This window comes from Mytilus edulis, chromosome 8 (assembly GCF_963676685.1).
Source record: "Mytilus edulis chromosome 8, xbMytEdul2.2, whole genome shotgun sequence".
NCBI classification, from domain to species: domain Eukaryota; kingdom Metazoa; phylum Mollusca; class Bivalvia; order Mytilida; family Mytilidae; genus Mytilus; species Mytilus edulis.
In genome coordinates this window covers 61,033,698-61,057,919 of record NC_092351.1, presented here as the reverse complement: position 1 = coordinate 61,057,919, position 24,222 = coordinate 61,033,698, and the positions used below count along the sequence as shown (strand labels likewise).

Here is a 24,222-nt window from a genome sequence, read left to right as displayed (position 1 = left end):
AAAAAGGCAATATCTTGAATTAGATTTTTCGTATTTGTCACAACAATAGAATGGAACTTTGCAAACACAATTATTATAATGTTAATTTTAATGTATGTTTTGTAAAAAAAAAATCTTCCAATTTCTTGTATCATTTTTTGTACGGATACTCGAACAAAATCGTAACGTTCGCGCCATGTTTTATGCTTTAGAACTAAGTTAAACGAATAAAATTGACCACATGACCCATATTATGATTCAGTGAATAGAAATAAAAACTCTTAATTATAACAGAAACAAAACCAATCTCTGTTGCAAGAAGTCGATGTGGCAGGAAAACTGGCAATTCTGGTACGATAAGGCCTGTTTTTGGCCCCCCTATTTTCTCATTTCTTAAATTCTGTTTCGGAAAGCTACGTCTTATGTTAGAATAGTCCCTGAGATTTGAATGTTTGTTTGGGTGAACTTCAAAACCACTAATATTAGCAACTGGGTGAGGTAAGTTGGTAAACTTCCTTTCATAATTCAAATATTGTAATTATCATTCATTTTGCAGGTGTTCCGTGCGCCAACGTGACACATGATTTTTTTATTCCAATGTCATGTCATAAGAACAGTTTTAGCTGTCTAAATTGCCATTATTTTCTCCGTGTCACGCCGGTGCGTGTTCAATTTTTTAAAGAAACAATGACAATGGAAAAAATAGGGGGGGGGGGGGGGGGGGGCAAAAGACCTTTTGTCCGTATAGACGGCCTGTCCATTATTATTGAATATTTTACGGATACAGCATTTCAATTGCAAGTTTTACACAGCTCATAATTCCATAACTGCATTTTTATTACATTCCATTTATATTGCCCCCCCCCCCCCCCCCCCCCCCCCCCCCCATTTTTGAACATTGTATTTCAGTGGCTGATCCAAAAGGGGTCTGTGCGGAAAAGTGAAGATGCAATTTAAAAACAAAATATTCGCAAATGTAATACGGCGATAATAGGACCTCTATAGAATCGTTATTTGTCATCTCGCATACTAGTATACTATAACTTCTTTTATTCATAAAATATGAATTAATATTATTGGTTATGGTAAGAGTTTTTCAATCTGTTTTTTTTTTCTCATATTTACGGATTAGTTTATATTTTTAGTAACTTGTTTTCACGAAAGCGTGTGTAAATATCAAATATGTATTAAAAGAATCACATCTACCTGAAATATTCATATTAACTTGGTTCTTCGACTGATCGATGTTATCTGTTGAAGATGTCTGTAGCTGATAATTATCTACGTTTGCTGTAAAAGTTATGTACATATTGTAGTTAAAACTTGTTTGCTACAGTTATATTCTTCAGTAAAAAAAAGACAATTCGAATTGGACAAGTAAACATAGAAAAGCACTCACACGCACACTACTAGTACATTGCAGTAGGCAAAGACAACCAATAACCCACCCCTTTTGCCTTTTTCTTTACCCCTCCTATCACGAAATAAAACACATACAAACACTTAACGAATATACCAATACAAGTTCATTGATATTATCTAGCCAAGAAAGTGCCTCCGTTGAAGCTTTGCAAACATTCCATAGAGCAATCATACGGATGATTAACATTGACCATTTGGTCACGTACCAGCAGTTCATTAATTAATTTGTTGAATAAAATCAAATTTTTAACCACAAGTACTATTGGGTGCCGTATCAGGTCCAGTGGAGTATTGAGCGAGGATTACTAGTCATGGAAATAAGCTATTATCAATGTTTGTTCATGGTAGTCATTTTCTAAAAACAATTTCATCCTCTTGGCATCGCAACAAAGTCAATGTTTAAAATATATACGACAAAAACTTAAGCCTTCGTTCGATTAAGGATGTTAGCTTCTCTTTTTGATAATAACTAGCTTTTTAATCAACTGGTATATATTGATATTATATAAATAACTGAACATAGGCTAAAAAGCAGGAAAAAATAATAGGTCCGCGACTTTGTTTTTTAAAATATAATCAATTGAAAATTTGGCGGGAAATGATTCTCTCTTAGAATGCTCACACATTTAAAATTTTGGTACCTTTTTTCTTTCAAACACTTTGAAAAAATAACAAGAATTGTATTAGATTTTAATGAATGACTAGTTTAACTATATGTAATTACAAGAATGTGTCCAAAGTACACGGATGCCCCACTCGGCACTATCATTTTCCATGTTCAATGGACCATGAAATTGAATAAAAAATATAATTAGGCATTAAAATTAGAAAGATGATATGATAAGGAACATGTGTACTAAGTTTCAAGTTGATTGGACTTCAACTTCATCAAAAACTACCTTGACCAAAAACTTTAACCTGAAACATGCACCTTCATTTTTTATGTTCAATGGACCGTAAAATTGGGGTCAAAAGTTTAATTTGGTTTAAAAATTAAAAAGATCATATCATAAGGAACATGTGTTCTAAGTTTCAAGTTGATTGGACTTCAACTTCATCAAAAACTACCTTAACCAAAAACTGAAACCTGAAGCGGGACAGACGGACGAATAGAAGGACGAACGAACGGACAGACAGACGGACGAACGAACAGACAAACGGACGAACGAACAGACAGACGGACGAACGGACGCACAGACCAGAAAACATATTGCCCCTCTACTATCGTAGGTGGGGCATAACAATATGAATTAAAAAGTAAGGGTTGGTAGTTTTTTTTTTCATTGGTACTACATGGAGAAAAGTAGAGGATTCCGAATATCTGACAAAAGGTCAAAATCAAGAGTAGCAGTTGGCAATCCTCGGAGTCGCCGCTACTCTCCTTCTATCTTTAGATGGAGGTACGGATTCGGCCGAGTTGTGACGAATGCAAGAGAAGCCAATATCCATACATATACTATATACTCATGATACAAGAACAACACACAAATTTTAAATACATTTCTCACCTTTCAATGAGTCCCATATTTTCATAAAACCTGAACGAGTCTTGACAGCTGGCCCAAAACCAAGACCTTCGCATAAGTTTTTCAAACTATACATTTTCGCTTTTCCAGATTCATATGTAACCTTAAATTATAAGAAAACATCATGTGTTTTGTGAACGTTGACAAGCATTGAACATGAAGCCAACATTCGTATTTCTGTATTGACGAAAACTAATATACATGTATTGATCGATATTGTGTTAAGTCTAGTCTAAGAATAAAATAAATGTGATTTGTATGACCGTTCCACATTAAAATGAACAGTTGGTACTTCACAAGGGTAAATGTAATAAGAATATGCAGCTTATTGATGGATTAACATTTATAAAAGTATACTTCATTTTGAAAACAAGAGTGGAGATATTTGTATAGAGAGATGTACATGATCAATCAATGATTTTGTTTGAAACACTGACATGATGTCAAGGAATTCAAAATCTAAATGTACTTGCCCTAACATTTGAAGATGTCATTCAATACAGTCAAGATAGTCACCTTGATAATTCCAAAGTCTCTTGTTGTTCCAACATTGTCGATGTCCTCAAAATATCTACCATTTTCCTCTACACAAAGTCTTCCGTTTTCGATTACGAATTTCCATTTCTCTGAACCCGACATTATTGCGTAATATATAAACGTTTGATCTCGATTTAGAAAAAAAATTAGTGGACTGCTACATTTACAATGTCTCACCACTGGTTATATTTAATCGCATTGCGAAGCCACGCCTGCTAGACACGTGCGCATTTTTTACATGTATATTTTTAAACCATGTGTTTCTTACTTTTCAACTAGAACATAATGGACTACTGTATTTTTTTATCGGCTCTGTGTTTAAACGTGTTGTTATCTGTTCAAACTTTGAATGGTGTCAAGACGAATATAAGAGAGAACTGCAACCCAGTGTCAGAGGTAAGTCAATTTGAAATATTCATATTTTAAAAAAAAAAAATAAAAAAAAATATATTAAAATATAGAGGTTCACACATATTTTTACAATGAAAACGTTTTAAATATTCATGATCAAAGACTTCAAGATACATTTGGGTAGTTATTGGCGTTTTTTTTAAACCGAATATATACTGGACAGAAAAAGGGGGGTTTAAGGCGTTCGCTTATATACCTGGTTCGGACACATTCTAAATGTGCCTGTCCCTATTCATGAGCCTGGAATTCAGTGGTAATGTTGTCGTTTGTTGCTGTTTTATTATTTATGTGAGTTTATTAACATATTATTTTTTTCTATCCTTATTTTGTTCATACATTACGCCGTTAGTTTTCTCGTTTGTGTCTTGTTGAAGGCCGTATGGTGACATATAGCGGTAAATGTCTGTGTAATTTGGTCTCTTGCAGAGAATTGCCTTTTGTAATCATATCGTTTTTCTTTTATTACATTTATTGTTGTGATTATATCTTTCACTCCTTTTTAAAAGAATTTAACATATCAAATGCAGATCGATCATATATATGACTTTTCTTTGGGTATGCTTTAACATTAAGATCAGGGAAAATTGGTGGATCTTATTAACCTAATAAATCAGATAAGAGAAAGGTTAATCTGGTATTTTTGAGGATAAACATCGATTTGCTAGTTAGACGTGGGTAGCAAGACTAAAATGTTTCCTTTTTTTTTTTATATATATACAAAATTTCTCTCCTGGAAACTGCACATGTTTGTACCTTCCTATCCTATTTTCGACGTGCCATATACAATTTCCTACGACCATCGTATTAAATTCTGTGACAGTAAAATAACCTAGCACTGTATATTTTAAAATAAGCTGAACTTGTTTTTAGTCACGGGACTGATATCAAATGATACATTTTAAAAGTATGGGGTCAGCAGCGGACATCTAATAAAAAAAACACTTAGACAAGTTTATCGAGTTATGATTTTTTTCACAAAACAGACTTTAATATAATCTTGTTAATAGTAACGTATTAATCCTCCTAAACGTTACATGTATAATTGGAGATCTAATCGCATTACATGTAAGTGTTTTCTTGCTTTGATGATTTGATCGCGAGTAAGATTTTTCGTTATAGATCGGAATACTTAGTATACATACATTACTTTTACGGCAATTTTCACCACGGGGCGCAGCTTCTGTAACATTTTATCCGGACATTGCATAACTTAAAAGCTACGATCCACACATTCAGTGGGATTAAGTCTGAAGCAGTGGTGATTGTTTCTTTGCTATTTGTTTTAGCTACTGTAACAACTGTTTAATAAGCCTATATAATATTGTATGAATAAAGCAAGACGACAACTCTAAATAAAAAAAAAATAAAAAAAATAGGTAATTTATACAGACCTACAGTTACTTTGTGTTCTTGTTTTGTTTATTCCAGCACGTTTGTACATGTGTAAATAGTATTTTATTTCATATTCTTTAGTGACTTATATATATGCATTTTAATAGTCTCTTATAATGGCTCTCATTTTATTTGTGTTAGTTCAAGTTTATACAATGTATTTACATGTATTTGTTGAGGGATGAGACTTAAATAACACTTTCAATTGAATGTTGTATGTTAAATTAAGAAGAAAACCAAGAAAATTTAACGTCACAATTAAATTTCAACCAATCAGTTGCCGAGAACAGATTTTTAAATAGTGAGGAGAAATATTTTCTCTCACACGCACCTTACCCGAATAATTCAGTCGTTTTATTCCGCTGATCTACGAAGGCTACATTAACCTCGTGTAGGAGACAACCGGACACGGAAAGAACTTGCATTATTTGAGTTATCTCACACCGGTCAGGAAATGTGAACATAGCACACACATTAGAGAAATATTTTTCTCACACCGATCAAGAAATGTGAAAATAGCACCAAAATTAGAGAACGACCATTAAACTTCAAAGGGGAGGGAATTGTGATTTTTTTTTCCTTAAAAATATATGCTGATCCCAAATTTGATGGATTTTTTTTTTGGGTGAAGATAACAACAAAAATTAATTTAAATCCATCTGATTTTTCTCATAGCTTATATTATTTTAAATATTGAAGAAGATCAATTTTGATTGATACATTGTTGCGTCGAGGAACAACCCCTCCCTTTTTTTACTACACGCACTTACGTAAAAGTAAAACGTAAAGAATTCAAAACTATCAATAGTAAAAAAATGTCAAGCAATACAGTTTCAAAACGTTTACACTATATGTATGCAGTATATATATATATGGGTTGATGTTTAGACGAGTTGTATATATATATATATACGAGTCTAAATTGAAAACTACGTTCAAACCTATGATTGCGTTGGATAAAAACCGCAATTTTTATACGTGTGCATGTCAAACAAATTTCGTTGTAGAAGGGTCTATATATTATCCCTTAGTCTTTTCAATATTCATACGTTTCAAGGCTTCATCATTTTTACATAAATAATGCCGTTAGTATTCTCGTTTGAATTGTTTTAAATTGTCTTATCGGGGCCTTTTATAGCTGAGTATGCGGTATGAGCTTTGATCATTGTTGAAGGCCGAACGGTGACCTATAGTTGTTAATATTTGTGTCATTTTGGTCTTTTGTGGATAGTTGTCTCATTGGCAATCATACCACATCTTCTTTTTTATATATTCATCAGCTTTCTGATTTTTTACCGTATGAATATATATACGAGTAAAAAGAGATCGTGGGTAACATGAACACAGTAACACAACAAAAACTGCCGGAGTTCAGCGAATAAAATACGACTACAAATATCCATTGTCACTTTTAACAGTTTATGCTCATAATAATCGATTGTTTATTTCAGAGACGGATATTGACATTCTCCATTCAGGTGCCGGAAATTATCCTACCTGTTGAATCAATTTTGAATGATGTGACTGTTTTCGCTGATGCATCGAGCGCTACTGATGAATATACATTTGTAAATTCAAGTAATCTTGGTGGTTCTCATTTTTTAGAATCAGCGGAAAACTCAGTAGTGTGTTTAAATTATACCGAAAATCACGGGGTAAATTTAGGAGATTCATTGTCGGAGCCACATAATTTAGGGGATTCGTATAATCTTGGACATTCTGTTATACATAATCTTGGACAGTCTGATTCATATTGTTTTGAAGACTTAAGCAAGACTGCTGAATCCAGCCTGTCGTTAATTCTAGAAACAAAAACATTAGAGTCATTTGAAGAGGATGCAGTAAATTATGACACAACATTAAAATCGCCAAACAAAGCTTTAATGACCAGTACACCCAGAAAAATACCAGTGATCAGTAAGGTCGGAGACATATCAGATGATAATTATGACTTTGGACTGTTTGATTATTCCGTAACTGCAACTTTAATCGAGTTAGAACCAGCTTTCGGAATTTCCAGCAGTGAACATGAAAGTTCTTGTTATATGGGTTCAGAAATTAGCACAAAACTGAGAAGCAATATTTGCCCTTCGTCGCCTTATGAATTCAACGAAGAAGATACGGAAACACTTCATCTAGCATCAACCGAAATACTGTCACTATCTTCTGGTTTTGAAGGAATGTCATATCTTGCTAGTTCTCGCTCAGCAAGCAATATAAATGAAAATGTTTCAGTGTATTCAGATGCATCAATTGGTATGGCAGAAATGTATCATGATGTTAGAGCTACATTTCCCCAAGAAGAAACAAAACCATTGCTTGAATCGCAATCACGTAAGTGTTTTTTTTTGTTTGTTATCATAATAGATAAAGGAACTTGATGTGGTATGAGTGTCAATGAGACAACTCTCTATCGATAAGTTGGAAAGTAATATAAAGAGAAATACGACCTGCCTTTGCTCGTCAAAAGATAACACACTTGTTTCAGTACCGGTACATTAAATGGTTGTGAATTTCCTTAACAAAATTTAGTGTTTACTACCGTAATTAGAAACGTTTAAAACTACCTTCGGCAAAGTTGGCGTTTGAAGGACTTTGGCTATTATTTTTTAGTGATTTTTTATAAAATAGCTATTCAACTGTATCGTTTTTATACATCAGGGCTTTGTGAGTTCTTGTTGGGTGTTAATCTAGAAAAATGCACCTAACGCATTTAATTTATTGCGTATTGTTTTCGTGTTTTAAAAGAAGAGCAGCCTAGCTATTAAAATCTGACATGATTTGAGAATCATGTTTCAATGAGTGCCCATTATTGCTAACGTTGATTGATGGTCCTAAAGATTCATACAGATATTTTGTGAAGGTCAATTGTTCTTTATCAATTCATATGTTAAATGTTGTTCGTTAATCTTTTCTTTTGTCAGTTGATTAAATCACATGTGGTTGAAACACTTAGTACGGTCAATTGCATGTTCAAATACATGTACATAAGATTAATTGATTACATTTAATGATCCAATTATCGTATAGCTATAAGAAAAGCGGGAAAAAAAGCAAAGAGAAAAAATAAAAATAAAAAAAATTAGTGTTTTAGTTTATTAACAAAACTATCATATCACATTTTTGTAGATCCAGAGAGAAGTCGTCTCCTTGCTCGTCATACAAAAGTAGCAAGTATTCAGAAGGATTTAAAGTCATGTAGACGCTGTTGTAGTAAAGTTTGTACGAAGAAATTCTCTTTCGTGGAGGTTAAAAACATGCGATTAGAATTCTGGTCAAAGACAATAAATGGTCGCAACCAGTGGTTATTAAAAAAGTTCTCTGAAACTAATATGGAGTATACACCATACTTCCGTATACAGAACGGACATGTAGTTTGTCCAAAGGCATTGATGAGAATGCTTGGAATTCACAAAAATTTCTATTACTCTAATCGAAAAAAGTTCATAGGAGGAGCACGTTTTTCTGTATCGGAGAGACACTACTGTGCCAGCATAAAATCACTCCAAGCTATAAATTGGCTGGAGGAATACGCTACATATTACGTTGACAGGATGCCCGACTGTAATACACTATTACTACCTTATCGGACACGACAGTGCATGATTTATTTAAGATATAAAGAAGATATGAAGGAAAGATCAGAAGAATTTTTAATGCCATCAGCCTTCTACGGAATGTGGAAAAAATATTTACCCAATCTTAAAGTCAAAAAGGTATAAATTAAATCAAGTTAGGCCATATCTTTAAAAAATCAAGTTAAAACTTATATATTAAAATAAAAATAAGGTCTGAAACGCGTACGTTCCTTTGCGTTATAAAAATGGTACTAATAATATTATTCCATTATATTAAGTACATTACGAAACAAAGGTGATGCTGTAAACCAGGACATATTTTGGACAGTTTAATATTAACCAATTTCACTATAATAATTGTATATGCAGAGGCGAATTTAGGCGGCCCCCTTTTCTTGGAAACTTTGGTTGGTTATATAGGGAATCACTGAATCATGACCAGAGCTGGCCCCTTCTTGGGCAGTCAGTGGGTCCCCACTTATAATTTTTTTGGATCCGCCACTGATTTGATTATTTGCAAAACGTTTACTGTGGATTTAACTTATAAATTTAGACTTCTTACGTATATGTAGATGTGAGACTGCAACTAAAATAGTTACAAATTAGTATTTGGAATGTAGCTCAAACATTTGTCAGTATATGCTATGTGTATGTAATTGTATTTACACTTTCAGACCAATTCCTTTTCGAAATGCACAGTATGTACAAGTTTGGAACGACAGATAGAGACCACGCATGATCCAGTGATGAGAGAAAAATTGCGAGCTGAACGAAGAGAACACAATAGCAGACAGATGTATGTAAATATGCAATTAATAAATATGAAATCCAACTTAAGTTATAAAAAAGGGAAGAAAGACACCAAAGGGACAGTCAAACTCGTAAATCCAAAACAAACTGACAACACCATGGCTAAAAATGAAAAAGACAAACAGAAAAACAATAGTACACATGACACAACATAGAAAACTAAAGAATAAACAACACGAACCCCACCAAAAACTAGGGGTGATCTCATGTGCTCCGGAAGGGTAAGCAGATCCTGCTACACATGCGGCACTTTAGACTACACATAGAAGAATATAAATTAACTATAGCTACAGCCAATAACATTTATCGATAGTGTTCTGTTGTGTAGGTTTGTGTGTAACAGTGACGGTGTCTGCATATTTATTGTAAGCTGCAGGTCACGATATGAAGTTTTTTGTCGAGTGAGCGCAGCGAACGAATTCAAAACGCTCCATATTGTATCAAGCAGCTGATATTTAACAATACAAATAAAATAAAAATCTGACAATCAATTTATCGGGTTGTATTTGTGGACTTTGCTTGCTAGACACAAGCGGAACAGCAAACTAATATTTTAATATGTTTAATATCTATTTTTGCAGGTTGGAAAGAAAGTACTATTACACAAAGAAAAATGCTGCAAAGACATCCCCATCACAATATCTAAGCTTAATTATAGATGGAATGGATCAGTGTAAGTTATGATCTACGGATAAATATTTGGACTTTTTAGAGAAAAATGGGTCGACCGTAAGATAAATGGTCGGTCATTTTTGTAAAAGTCAGTTAACATTGCGTCAGTTTTATATAAGTCGATATACTATTGACTCAGTTTGCCAATTTCTAATTGCCTTTGAGCATCTGATTACTTTAAAGGCAAAACCAATAAGATCTGGAAGGAACAGAAAAAAACATTGAAGTTAAAATCTTTTCTATTTTATTTAAACTAATGAACCGAATAAGGAATTATTTTTTCGCATTTTTTTAATTTCAAATGGGAAGTGTGATGTTATTCTATTAAAACAAACTTTGATGACTGAAATATAATGAACTTTAAGTTTTGTTTTCATTGTAGCAAAAACGAATCTTCCTCATTTTGTTGGTCGAATGGCAAAGGTAAGTTAGGTATTTTATATAACAGAAAATTCCCTCTTCGGAAATATACGAACATCATAGTTTTTCTTTCGATTATAGAGTTTGATGTGGAACTTTGGAATTATGCAGATTTTATTTTGTATCTTTTACCATACGTTTTCTTTTAAAGAGCAATACAGGTTGAGCAACAAACAATAAATCAATCTATCCATTTAGAGCGATTTTTTTATGTACAATTAATTTAACATACTTTAGCTTTTATCTCATTGCAAGTTTTTAGACGGCAATTTGAGAGGAATTATTCGCGAATTGACGCCACAACTGTAAATTAAATGACATATCCATACATTCATACGTGTACATTTTTTTTTCTCATTAAAATTCATGTACCAAGCTACAAAAATGCAGGAATATGGCAGTAACTTGTTCCGTAAACATCGTTTGATATTGTCAGTTTGTTACAGACTTCCTCTTTATAGTATGCCTTGTAAATCATTGTTTTATTATATTTCTTTAGGATAGTAAAATATTTAATTTAAAACGAATTTATATATCTTTTACTTTGGTCCATATATGTGGTTGTCTTATTGACACGTTTTATTGCAGGCTGTGAATAAAGTTGACCAACTAACGACACATGTCACCGGAGTTTTAGCTCATGGACAAAACAAATTTTTCACCTTTCTCGACTGGAACCAATATGCGCACGACTCTAATCTGACCATGAATATCCTTATGCTAATTCTTCACCAGATTTCAAAACTTATGGTAAGTAAAACACTTCACAATTTAAACGTATGATCAGTCAATACATGTATGACTTCGGGTGGGGTAAGGGTGGTGATGAGCACTCCCTATACTGGTTTATTCCTCGAATGCCAACATCCTTGGTTGTATACAAGTGATAGGGCGTTCAGCTTGAATTGGTCACATTTCCAGCTTGAAGAATATATTGGAAAACAATCGGAAATAAGATGAAAAGAGTTCCAATTACTTGTTATATGACACGCCCTGTATTTTTTCACAGCAAACAGTCTCGCCGTACGTCAACATGACACAAGGAATCTCTGATTCTTAGATTTGAACTCCTATGAAGACATCACACAAAATCATAAGAATAAAAAGTTGAATTTATCCTAGGCAATATATGAAAAGTAATATATTTTTTGAATCGAAAGTATATGTAAAGGATAAGATAACAGACCCATATCAATTAAGTAGTGAATTGGTCCCCGAGTTTTACTGTGGTCCACATTTCTACATATCTTTTTAATTTGTTGAAACTAATTAATCTATACACCCAAAACAAATAAGTTCGCCCGATTAGCCATATAATTTGAATGACAGAGTTTTGTGCTTTTAGAATGGTTTATTGTTATATTTAACGTAATCCCTGTTATATTTAACAAGAATGTGCCCAAAGTACACGAACAAACGAACAGACGTACGGACGGACTTACGGACCCACAGACCAGAAAACATTATGCCCCTCTACTATCGTAGGTGGGGCATAAAAATAGCTATTGTAACTTGTTGCCTTTGAAAACGGGTTAATGTGCCCCCAAAAAGTTTTATGTAAATCCGTAATTCTACTCCATCATGATGGCGATTCAATATTTTGAATACAATCTTCATTAATTCTTTAAACAAACTTGATTTTTCCATAAATTGAATTCTTTTTTTTTATTTCTTTATGATTATCATTTTATAATCTCACTGCATTTTCATTAACGGTCCCAATTGCCTTCTTCATAGAATCTCGTTTAATCATTTATAAAGTAGAAACTCTCTTTGTCTGAATAGGCTGATCCCAGTTGACTTTGTATATGGTTCGAGTTAATCTATGAACAATCCCTGGTATCCTGCACCGCTTCACATCCACGGATTTATCTAACGAGTCCTTAAGCATCACACACATTTACAAACCCTTACGATTTTGTCATTTTTTGCGACAATTTTGACAGTTGAAATGAATTATTAGGGAGCTATTTACGGATTACTACGAGTAATTATAAGAAGTTTATTATAAAACTATGTCCATAAGGTAAAACATGGTAAGATACGATACTGAAGTAATTTTATGATTATTGTCCTTGTAGGGTAACAAGTTACCGCCTATTTTGTACTTGCAAGCAGATAATTGTTGGCGGGAAAATAAAAATCGATATGTATTGGGTTTTTGTGAACTCCTTGTTCACCAACGTATTTTCAATGAGGTAAGTTGCAATTTACATATCATTGCGATTCTTGTTACTTCATTTAAAAGAACAGTTACCAGGTGGTTGTGAAGGTACATGTATATACATATGGGCGTGTGCACCCTTAAAGGTGAAAATAGTTTTACGCATAAAATAATATGTTCCTCTTTCCTCCCCTCGGCAAATTTATTTGGGACTTCCTCTTCACTTAGAAATTATCTATTGCTAGATTTAAAAAGTGTGGTTATTTCTAGATTTAAAACGGTTAGGTTTAAGGGTTAAAACTGTGGGAAGTATTAAGCATATTTGCATAGGCAGATCCAACCGTGGGGGGTATGGGTATTGGATGATTATAAGGGCCTGTGCTCCCTAAAATTCTTGAAAATATAGTGCATTAAAATTCATCAGCACTGAATTCTTATGTGTTATCATTACGCGAGAAATAAATACAATGATTTGCTTTATTCGAAATTTAATGGTTCTTTGAGGGGCGGCAGGACCTTTTTCGGGGTGTTTTTAAGCTCGGGATTTACGCTTTGGGGATCCGGGAATTCTCTTTCCGAAGTTCGGGATGTCGGGTCTTTTTTTTTTTTTTAAATTCGGGACCTAGGGATTTCATGTTTTTAAGCCCGGGACTTCGGGATCAGGGCCGTCTTCCCCCTTCTTTTTCACGAGGAGGGACTATAATGTAAGACTGGACTTGAAAAACGTAGCCTCTTGTTATATACTATATTAATTTAATGATTTGTATATAATTCTTCTCTAACATATAATCTGTGACATCTTAATAAGGATTAATTATCTTGTGTCAACAATAATTCCACAGATAAAGATGCTAACCACATGGGGTCATTCATCTCAAGTAGATAAAAAGAACAGTGCACAGTATATACATACATTGTATACATTGTATCTTACCAGACAATGAAAATATATGATCAATTGACACATTAATTATTGCCTATCAATATAATTACCTCTGAAATTGCACACATGTATCATTGATTACAGTTTATACATGCTATTGCTACGCCTCTCTGTAAAACATCCATTTACAAGACCCCTTTTTGGGAATTTTTTGTGGGACTTTTGGTTGATCATGTAAGTTATGATGCCTGTAATATAAGGTTTTAGCATGGAAGTAAAATACTTCTACGATTTTAGTTAGAAATTGTTTTCCCAGTGACACTTATAATATTGAATAGAAATTACTATTTAGGATGAAAAATGTTGTCCTGCATTTTTTTTTAAGCTGTAATCTCTGTCCTGCCTTTTTATTTTTCACTCTGTTTGGTCCTGCCTTTTTTTTTTTAGTTTATCCTGACTTTTATTAACCTAAATAGTCGACCTGACTTTTTTTTCAAGTGTCTCATTTTTTTACTCAAAACTGTCCTGCATATTGTTTTCAAATTTCATCCTAGCCCCCCCCCCCCTCCCCCCCCCCCCCATTAAAATCAAATGGTAGCTCCCTTATATAGATCTGTCTACCTGAGTTTCTTTCTATTTTTATAAATTATAGATTTTAAAAGTGTTCAAGTTATAGGAATTTTATCCATTTAAAAGGGGCTTTTTCGAGTGTTTTCGTATAATAACTGTCAAATGCGTAGAACATTTTTCATGATATTTTGGTGAAGTGTTTATTGAAGTATACTATCGATGTTGCATATTATGGCAATTATCGTTCCGAGTTGTGGAATTTTAGTCATAAAAGGAGGGGGGGATTAGTCAGTTTTCGGACAAAAACTCAAAATGATTTCATGAAACCTTGTAGGCTGGTTTATATCTATCAGTATAACATCCCTTGAAGGTTATTTTTTTTATAGATTTATAACATGATATTTAGAAGTACTAGAACTTCATTCTTTGAAAATAATACGGGCATATCACGTGCTCTTTATTCATATACATTTTGAAGTTTCCTGCCTTTCAATACGAAGGGTATTGTCAACTCTTATAATACAAGACATACTATGAATCAATTTGGCATTTTACACACTTATAATGTAAGTTCAGTCTAGCATTACATGTTAGCGTATTTAAATCACCTATTATTATACTGTTACAAATAGGAAATTTTCTTTTCAGGTGCATTTATCATTTTTACCAGTAGGACATACACACGAAGATGTGGATGCCGCTTTTAGTCGAATAGCTGAAACTCTTCGTAGAAATGATGCTGAAACAATGCCTCGTCTGAAGGAGATGCTTCCGAACGTTAAGGATATAGAGGCTATTTATGACATTCGTTCATGGATAACATCAAGCCTTAACGACATTCGTAAGCATACGAAACCTTTGCATTATAAGTTTATACGGGATTTAGCAACAAATAATGTGAAAATGCAGTACAAAGCTTTCCAAGACAGCGAATGGAAAACTGAACATGGCATTATTCAACTCATTTCCGGAAAACCTAATTTACCAAAGGGAATACCAAAAGTTATCAATCCTCTGTTCGAGAAGATAGATATAAATAAGATCAAATCTAGAATACCACAGTGGCAATGTCTTTTCACCGATCAAATAGAACATACAGAGCAAAAGTGGTGGGGAGGATTTCTTGGACATCTAGAAAAAAATAGAGACAGTTTGCCATACAGAAGGACAAAAGTTCTATCAAAGGCAAAATGGATTTTACCTTTGTTACCCAAACAGCAATTGAAAAGACAAGGACCATCCGTTGATCAAGACATTCCAGCAGAACTAAGGAGATTATTGGAAAATGAGCGAGAGGAATGTTTTGTAAGTCGGTCTAGTTCTTATCTATATAAGTTTTCATATTTCTCATTTAATATATTAATAAATTTAATCTCCAGTTTCATTGTATTGAAATAAAAAAGTATAAAAGGTATATCATCACAATATAAATAATGCTTTAAGTCTGTGTGATAAGTTTGTCCGTATATTATGCTTTCCAGAGTTCATTAAACTAAAAGATAAGACATAGTTTATCAATATAGGACACAAAATTACTATACGTCACGAAATGTTTTAAATCAAAGGAACAGCGCTCTACGTTTTTCATTCGAAAGTGACAGTGAACCTTCAACATGGAGCAAAGTAAAAAAAAAAACCAGTCCTATCGCTCCAACTTTAGAGCGACCCACTACACATTTTAATACTTGTTTCTGTGGAAATCATTGCAATGTTAAGAAGTCGATCACGCTACTAAATGTGACAATTGTTTTTCGCCATCGTCTTCTGTTATATGTTAACTGAAATATTAATTATTTAAAAATCTGCATTCGATGTTATTAAGAAACGTGATTTGTTCATACAAACTACAATGTATATGATTTCTTACATTTCAGGTGCAAGTACAGCCAAAACAACAAAAAAGGACACCAAAAGGAAATAGAAAAGAATCAGAAGGTATTATGTGATTTATATTTTGTTCTTTCATTTGAATTGATTTTTTTTTCGTGAATAGTCACGAAAGTATCACCATTTTGAACCTCATATTGATATCTTCCTTTAAAGCTGAAGAAAAAAAGATGAATATGCATTAAGCAAAATTATGTAAATATATCGTTTCTTCTATTTCAGAGAAAACATGCCAAGGAAAGAAAAGGAAAAAGAATGTGAAAGAAATTACCAGAAAAATTTACTCTTCATACATTTATTTTTGTGAAACTAAAAGTTATTATCAAAAACATAGATTATACTTAGCGATATATTTTCTTTTAGAATCATTGTTCATGTATTTTTTGATAGACGAATATTTGCATTTAGTGTTGATATTTTACCTCAAAATATTTCTAAGTCTTTGGGAAAGAATTGTTACATCACATATTTATCCTTCTATTTCAAACCAACTTATATATTATTTAGACAGTTGTCAGTTGTAATTACAAGTTTCGAACACATTTGAAATATTTCATTAATAAAAGTTGTTTTATTCTCCTAAATATCTTAGTAGTTACTTATCAATAACATGTGAGAGACATAAAGCTATTAGAATGACATTGACAGTGAATCGTAGATGTTTCTTTTTGTCATATTTGTTTTGTGTTTTTTTATTATCTGGCCTCATTCGTTGATATTGATCTTTTGTCTTTGATAATAAATACTAAAAATTCTACCGAATCATTTTCTTCTTCTTTCCTTTTTCTTTTTTTTTTTTGGTTTAAAGACCAGTTTATGAGTATCAAACATACTATAGATTGGTTTAATTGTTTGATTGGTTTTTCTTTATGAATAAGAAAAGACATGAATATTTGGTCTATAGACCAGAATAATACAATATCGTTTGAAAACATTATTTTTGGTCGAAAGACCAAAATATCTATTCAAAACATTTGTGGATTAAACATTTGGTATTTATCAAGTTTTTATTGAGGTTGTGTTTTTACAACAATTAAAAGTCACTTCTCCAGTTTTGGACTAACGACCAGATAGCAAATTTTATGCTATGTGAATTGTTAGAAATTGTCTATGGACTAGTATATAGTATATTGGAGGAAACATTTCATAATAAATTTACAAGATATTGTAAAATTTGTTAAAATTCTTGAGCCAATATGAAAAATCTAATACTTAAGTTAGAAATAAAGCATTAAAAAGGCATTTAATGATTTAAATTAATCTAAAATTGGTTTACAAAGGTAAAAAGGGAAAACAATGGATTTTCCCTTTTAGAAATGGAATCAGTTCTATATATTTTTTATGACAAATGGCCGTCTTTTTTGCTAAGGGACTCCATAGTTGGTTTAGTTAAACAGGTACCATGCACAGATTAGAACATGTTTATTCTTTACGGGGAAGATTATTTTAATCTTGATGTCTGCGATATATATAAATGCATCATTTACGATTTTTTTTGGGTTGACCATTATGGAGTGTTTATTTTACAAATGTTTATAGACATGATCTCGTTGTCGTACATTTCTACTTGTTTAAGACAAGTGATTGGTCGTAAGTGTACTGCATTGTTTTCCATCTGCACACAATTTGCCATAGATTTAGAGACAACAAAAATCCGCCATAGATTAGGAAATTACAAAACTTGCCATAGATTAGGATTGTAAAAAGATCTGCCATAGATTTGGGATGGCATGACGTCACATTTGCCATAGATTAGGAATCTGCCATAGATTTGGAACCCACCATAGATTTGAGTCCTACATAATATAAGCCTCGATGTGAGAATATTTTATAACAGTGGGAGAGTGTTTTAAAAAAAGAAAACTAAAAAAAAATATTCGATTCTTGAAATTTTTTGGAGACACCGTCACACCGTCGGAGTATTACAAAAAAATGAACATTGTGTACAAATGAATACTTGTCTTGAATTTTTCAACCGAAACATGCAGACCGTTTTTTGCTTCGCATCACGGTGCGGTGCTATTAGTTTCAGTCGAAATACACACCGTGCATCTTGAATAAATTACTTATCACGTATAGATTGTGATTGGTTGCATTATAATGAGGCTGAGATACAGCAATTATTAATACGAGTTTAATTGCTTTGTTACTCTGCAATTTGCACGATTTGCTTTGCTAAACAATGTTCCTATACAATGTTTACAAAAAAGCATTATCTGTATTTTATAACTTCTGACAATATAGGCAAACCTCCAGAAAGGCACACCTCAAGAGTTGTGCCTAATTGTATAATTGTTTTAATTTTCAATTTTTTAAAGCATGGGTGTATAACGCACACCCTTAAAGTACATCCATTTTATATCAATCAATATCTAAAAATACCACATTTCCAATACTAATTTAACAACCACATGCACACATATAATCTTAAATTAGTGTAGAGCAAAGCAGTGCATAGCTTTTTAGAATGCTCAAACTTGTAAATTGTTATATTCATGAAAACTTTCCATTCGTCTCAACTCGGCCAATTTCGTACCCTCATCTTGAGAGCAGCGGATTCTATCGAGGATTGCCGAATGGAAAACTGTCTACATTGAACTGTCATGTCACCGGTGTACTCGGACACTCAGAATGTGAAAAAAAGTATATTTCGGGAAATTGTAACATGCTAAGGTCTTTGTGGAACACTTTAAAAAAGATAACCGAAAGATCTTCATATGTTGCTTGTAACAGTACATGATTTTTCCAATTTTGTTTTATCAATTTGCAGCAAAGATTGTCATATATTAAATTCCAGTTTCACAACCTTCTTAATTAATGCAATTATCTCGATATGAAATACTGAACAAAAGACATTGTGTATTTTTTATATTTATTTAAAAAAAACCTTTAACATATACAATTGTTATTTAGAAATATCTTTTGATCAGTGTCATCATCGGCATTGTTATTTTTTGGTTTTCTCGACTCTATTATAAAAAGATGTAATTTTCTTTTATTGGTTTTCATTAGATTTCCCACTGGATTGTTGTATGGCATTTCCTACAAACTAAAACTGCATATCTGTGAAATAATGGTACACACTGTTTTGTATATTATAGCATCAATATTTAAACCTCTATTGTAATAACGTTACATGTAGATGTCTCTTTGTTATTATATAAACATTTACATTGTGTCGTAGATCAAATCTATTTCTTCCGTGTACTTTTACTTGTTTTTTTAATATGTGTTTTGATTGGGTTAAAACATTTTAATTTATATTTTATAGTGTGGCTTTCTCTGTTTGTGATGTCACACTATTGTTTCAGGTAAGGGTGAAGGTTGGTACCTATTACATATGGTAAAACAAATTTTTGTTTGAACCTGTCCTAAGTCAGGAACCTGATGATCAGTGGTTGTCGTTTGTTGATGTGGTTCATAAGTGTATAGATTAGACTGTTGTTTTTCCCGTTTGAATGGTTTTACACTAGTCATTTTGGTTTTTTTTATAGCTTGCTGTTCGTTGGGAACCAAGGATTAGTGTTGAAGGCCATACTTTTACACATTGTGACATGTAGCACTGATAATGAATATTCGATCTTACTGAATATTTATCGCAGGAACTATTTGTGGAATGCACCGGCTGATTCTATTCTTAAACCCATCATGCATAGAACTCTACTTAATAGCATGAATGTAAGATCTAGCACATCATTGTTTCATTGAATGCAAACAGTTCTTTTATGTTCAAAAAGAAAATTTCAGACATACTATATATAATAAGATTACATAATAAAGTCAAATTATAATTCCACGGTCTTTTTGTCTATGAACTGTGACAAAGATATAGAATTCTAAAGATTTTTTTAAAACACATAATGAATTATTCATGAAAGAAGTAGAACGATCATGGTAAACTGATTCCCTCTTCTGTATCTGTTTGACTCTGACAGATATTACACAACAAGGTATCCGAGTTACTCGTATGTTACAAGGGAGAGAACCAGCTTTAGATAATGAATTCTATTATAAAAAAAAACTACACATGGGGGTGTTATAGACATTGGTGACTACCCATTCAGTATATTTCAAACTATAAGAAGGCATTTAGGGAAACTACATGTAAAATGTAAAGTTCCGATATAAAAGAGGGACGAAAGATACCAAAAGGACAGTCAAACTCGTAAATCTTAAATAAACTGAAATTTACGAAGGGATGATTTCAACTTCACCATTTTGAACTCTTGGTTTAATAGCTTCCTTGTGAGCAGCAACCATTTATCAAGAAAATCATGATAGGAAATGCAAGCACGGGAATATCGTATCAATTGGGAGATATCATCTCTTTTGTCATAAAGTTTTGTTTTATAAATGGCAACATTTAAACATAAAAGTAAATGTAAAGATGAAAATAAAAAGTGAAAAAGTCTTAGTATGTACGTTCATTTTAGTGGTAACATAGGTAAAAGTCATGATTAGGAGGATGGGGTGGGGGCAGGAAAACAGGTCTTTTTTTTTTTTTTTTTTTTTTAGCTCAAATGGCCCAAAAGACAAAATGAGCTTTTTCATAACTTGGCGTCTATCGTCCGACGTCATCTATTAAGTTTTACAAAAATCCTCTCCTCTGAAACAACTTGGCCAAATTCAACCAAACTTGGTCACAATCATCGATCACTAGGATATCTAGTTTAAAAAAATGTCCCGCCTACCAATATGGCCGCCATTGCTAAAATAGAACCCAGGGGGTAAAATGTAGATTGTGGCGTATATATCAAAAATCAAAGCATTTAGAGCAAATCTGACGGAGTAAAATTGTTCAACTGCCCTGACATTTTCAAGCGTATCAGACAACCCGTTGATGGTTTGCTGTTAATTTTGTTATTCTAATGACATTTGCAGTTTTTAATTGTTATCTTGAAAATTATTATATTAGATAGAAATTGTACATACAAGTTCAAATTTATAAAAACAAAAACACAAAATGAATAAGTTGACTATATTATATGTTCTTTGTTAGTTTTTTACTATTAACAAGTGAACATTGACGTTTCGTAAATGAAAAAATACTTTATGTTATCAAAAACTTCAGCGGCCGTGTCAACGAAGCTGTTCTAGGACAAGGACATTTCTTAGGACGCCTTTTGTCAGGTTTGGTCCTAAAGTTAGGATATATAAATAAGTGTCTTAGGATAGTCATAAAAGTTACGATATCCTTAAACGAAATAAAAACAACAATTAAAAACCAATTGTTCAGAGAACAATTGAAGGTCTCTCCACCAAAAACCATGTATTTTGATATGAAAGTAGTAAAATTCGGGTTAAAATGTAATTTCCATCGTCAAATGATAGCTTATTGAACGCTTATTCCAAAAATATATGGTTTCTATGAAATATTTTTTAAATGATGGAGATAATTTGTTACTTCCGGGTTGAAAAATGTTTCTTCTGGTATTATTTAAAAGTTTACTTGACACTGATTCCAAAAATATCTCGTTTTATATACTTTTATATTTATAAAGTACAAAAAATAGCTACTTCTGGTTTACACAAGGCCACTTCCGGTTGGCTTTTCCAAGGTTAAATGGCTTGAAACCTAATGCAAAAAGGCCCATGTCTTTATCATGTATACATATGAGGTAAAAGCAAAGGTCGAAATCTAGAACGTCAATTTAACCTATAACCTTGAGCTCAATTTCAAGGTCATCAACCAAGGACCTCGAATCAAAAGACCCTAGATCTTGATTATTTTTAGTTCATGAGTTATATCACCATATGCATATTTTTAAATAAAAGAGGGGAGAAAACTCTAATTTGAAGTAAGCGTAACCTTTAAACCAATATGTATGTGTTACGACATGTTGCAACTAACAATTAAGTAAAAATATGTTGTCGATATCTTATATCGTGTTTGAAAATAGGTGAAAATAAGCCAAAATCTAAATATAGAAATGACCTTGACCTTTGACCTTGACCCTATTTTCTTTTTTTTTGGACCAAGGACCTCAAATCAAAAGAACCTAGGTCTCTATCACTTATGGTTTACCAATTACAATTGCATTTTACCTATTTTAAATACAGAAGATGAAATAACTCTCATATGGAATGTCCGGACCGCTTGGCACAAAACTATTTTAAAGATCCATAGGATATAACGAGCAAATTGGTGAAATAATTTTGTCGTAATCTCTAACGGTTACGAAGGAGATTTGTAAAAAGAAAAACAGTGTTTGGGGAGATAACTCTTACAATAAAAAGTGTTTGGCTTAACAGTGTCAGTTTCAAAAGCGCAATAACTGTTCGATATCATACGCAAAAAATCTCAGCAACATCTTGCGAAACAAAAAAGCACCGTCAGAAAAAAGTGTTGGAAGAAGAAAAAAAAAATAATAATCAAAAGAAAAACAATAGGTCTTTCCACAGAAAAGTGGAAAGACCTTATAATCAATTGAATAACAATAGGTCTTTCCACAGAAAAGTGGAAAGACCTAAATATGGCATACAATTTTTTGCACCAGACTTAACGGTGTAATGTTAATCTAGATTTTGAAAAAATACTTTTTATCCTTATTCAATATATGTAATGAAATCGAGTGGACCCAAAGGAAAAAAATAATTTACGTACTAACATTAAAGAGGGACGAAAGATACCAGACGGACAGTCAAAATCATAAATCGAAAATAAACTGACAACGCCTGGCTATAAATGAAAGCAGACAAACAGACACACAATAGAACATATGACACAACATAGACCAATTTTCTGGGGCCGTGTCAATGAAAGTATCATAGGATATGTTTTCCATAAAGAGTCAACCGCCCTCACTTTCTCACATACATAGTGAAATACAATTAAATATATGCCATTGGCTTCTCTACATATTTTTTTTCACTTACACAAATGTGTTAGGATGGTTCTAGGCTAAGACCATCGTAGTTAGGATTGCAGCACGAATATCTCATTTACCTATGTTGTACGACTTTTTAGTTCTGTTGTCGTATGAAATTCATTTGTTTTTATCTTGTTTAATAACGTATCTTCTAGTATTATGTTCCAACTTTGTTTTTAGTAAATTGTTTTCTAGAAAGAGTCATCCTACCTCACCTTCTCACATATATAGTGAAATACAATAAAATATATGTCATTGGCTTCTCTACATATTTTGTTTCAATTAAACCAATGTGTTAGGATGGCCTTAAGGCCGTCGTAGTTAGGATTATCATAAGCTTTGTGTTACATCCTAAGACATGTCTCCGACACGTCATAAGACCATCCTAAATAATGTTCTTAGACATGTCTCATGACATATTCTAGGATACTTTCATTAGCACGGCCCCAGACATGTAATGCTATTGCTTTATCATCTTCCCGTTCTCTTTTTGCCAATTCCTTCTCGATATGCAGTATCCTTAACCACGTGAACTCTCGTAAGAACTGTCACGTGGCAACCTAAGCGAATTCAGTCAAAGGAGATTAAAGATTTTTTTTATTTGACGCATTTTTATTTAGCTCTTGTTGTGAACAATCTTAATTTAGAAAAAAAGATGGGATTAGTTTTTGTCTATTTCAATTTAAATCGGTAAATTGAAGACTTTGTTTTCAATTAACATGATTTAAGCTGTTAGAACACTTGGACTAGTATACTTATATTTAATATAAATTTGACCAATTTTATTTAGCTCTTGTGAACAATTTTAATTTAGAAAAAAAGTGGATTAGTTTTTGGCTAATTTTAACTGTTTGAAAACTTGGACTGGGATAATAATTGTCGAGGATTGCGGGAACGTTATGCGTTCGTTTGTGTGCCGTCGCCACTAACAATGTGACGTCGCGTTACCATAGATATTATACTTATGATTCTTGTTTCTTTTGGGTGAATATTGAACCATACACTTTCTTGTATTTTATTGCGAGTCCTAATCGAACACAACGTGAAGTACTAACACACTCAAAACTCAACATTGGTGCCGTGACTAACGGAGAGAGAGAGA

General features: G+C 32.7%; 1 protein-coding gene across 1 annotated transcript; it reads left to right on the top strand.

The window, feature by feature from the left end:
* The first annotated feature begins 8,403 nt into the window (after positions 1 to 8,403).
* Positions 8,404 to 17,003, top strand: LOC139484259 (uncharacterized). Its single transcript, XM_071267995.1, has 10 exons — positions 8,404 to 8,983; positions 9,520 to 9,641; positions 10,237 to 10,328; positions 10,710 to 10,750; positions 11,336 to 11,497; positions 12,829 to 12,945; positions 13,754 to 13,812; positions 14,997 to 15,669; positions 16,239 to 16,299; positions 16,474 to 17,003. The coding sequence occupies exons 1-10, from the start codon at positions 8,525 to 8,527 to the stop codon at positions 16,773 to 16,775; spliced, it is 2,088 nt and encodes a 695-aa protein (XP_071124096.1). The 5' UTR covers positions 8,404 to 8,524; the 3' UTR covers positions 16,776 to 17,003.
* Positions 17,004 to 24,222: the final 7,219 nt, after the last annotated feature.

Bases quoted from the DNA above. Each gene is read 5' to 3' on its own strand.
- LOC139484259 (XM_071267995.1), top strand. From the start codon at position 8,525: ATGCGATTAGAATTCTGGTCAAAGACAATAAATGGTCGCAACCAGTGG. The intron at 9,642-10,236 runs GTATGTAAATAT...CTATTTTTGCAG, and splicing joins GAACACAATAGCAGACAGAT to GTTGGAAAGAAAGTACTATT. The intron at 16,300-16,473 runs GTATTATGTGAT...CTTCTATTTCAG, and splicing joins AAATAGAAAAGAATCAGAAG to AGAAAACATGCCAAGGAAAG.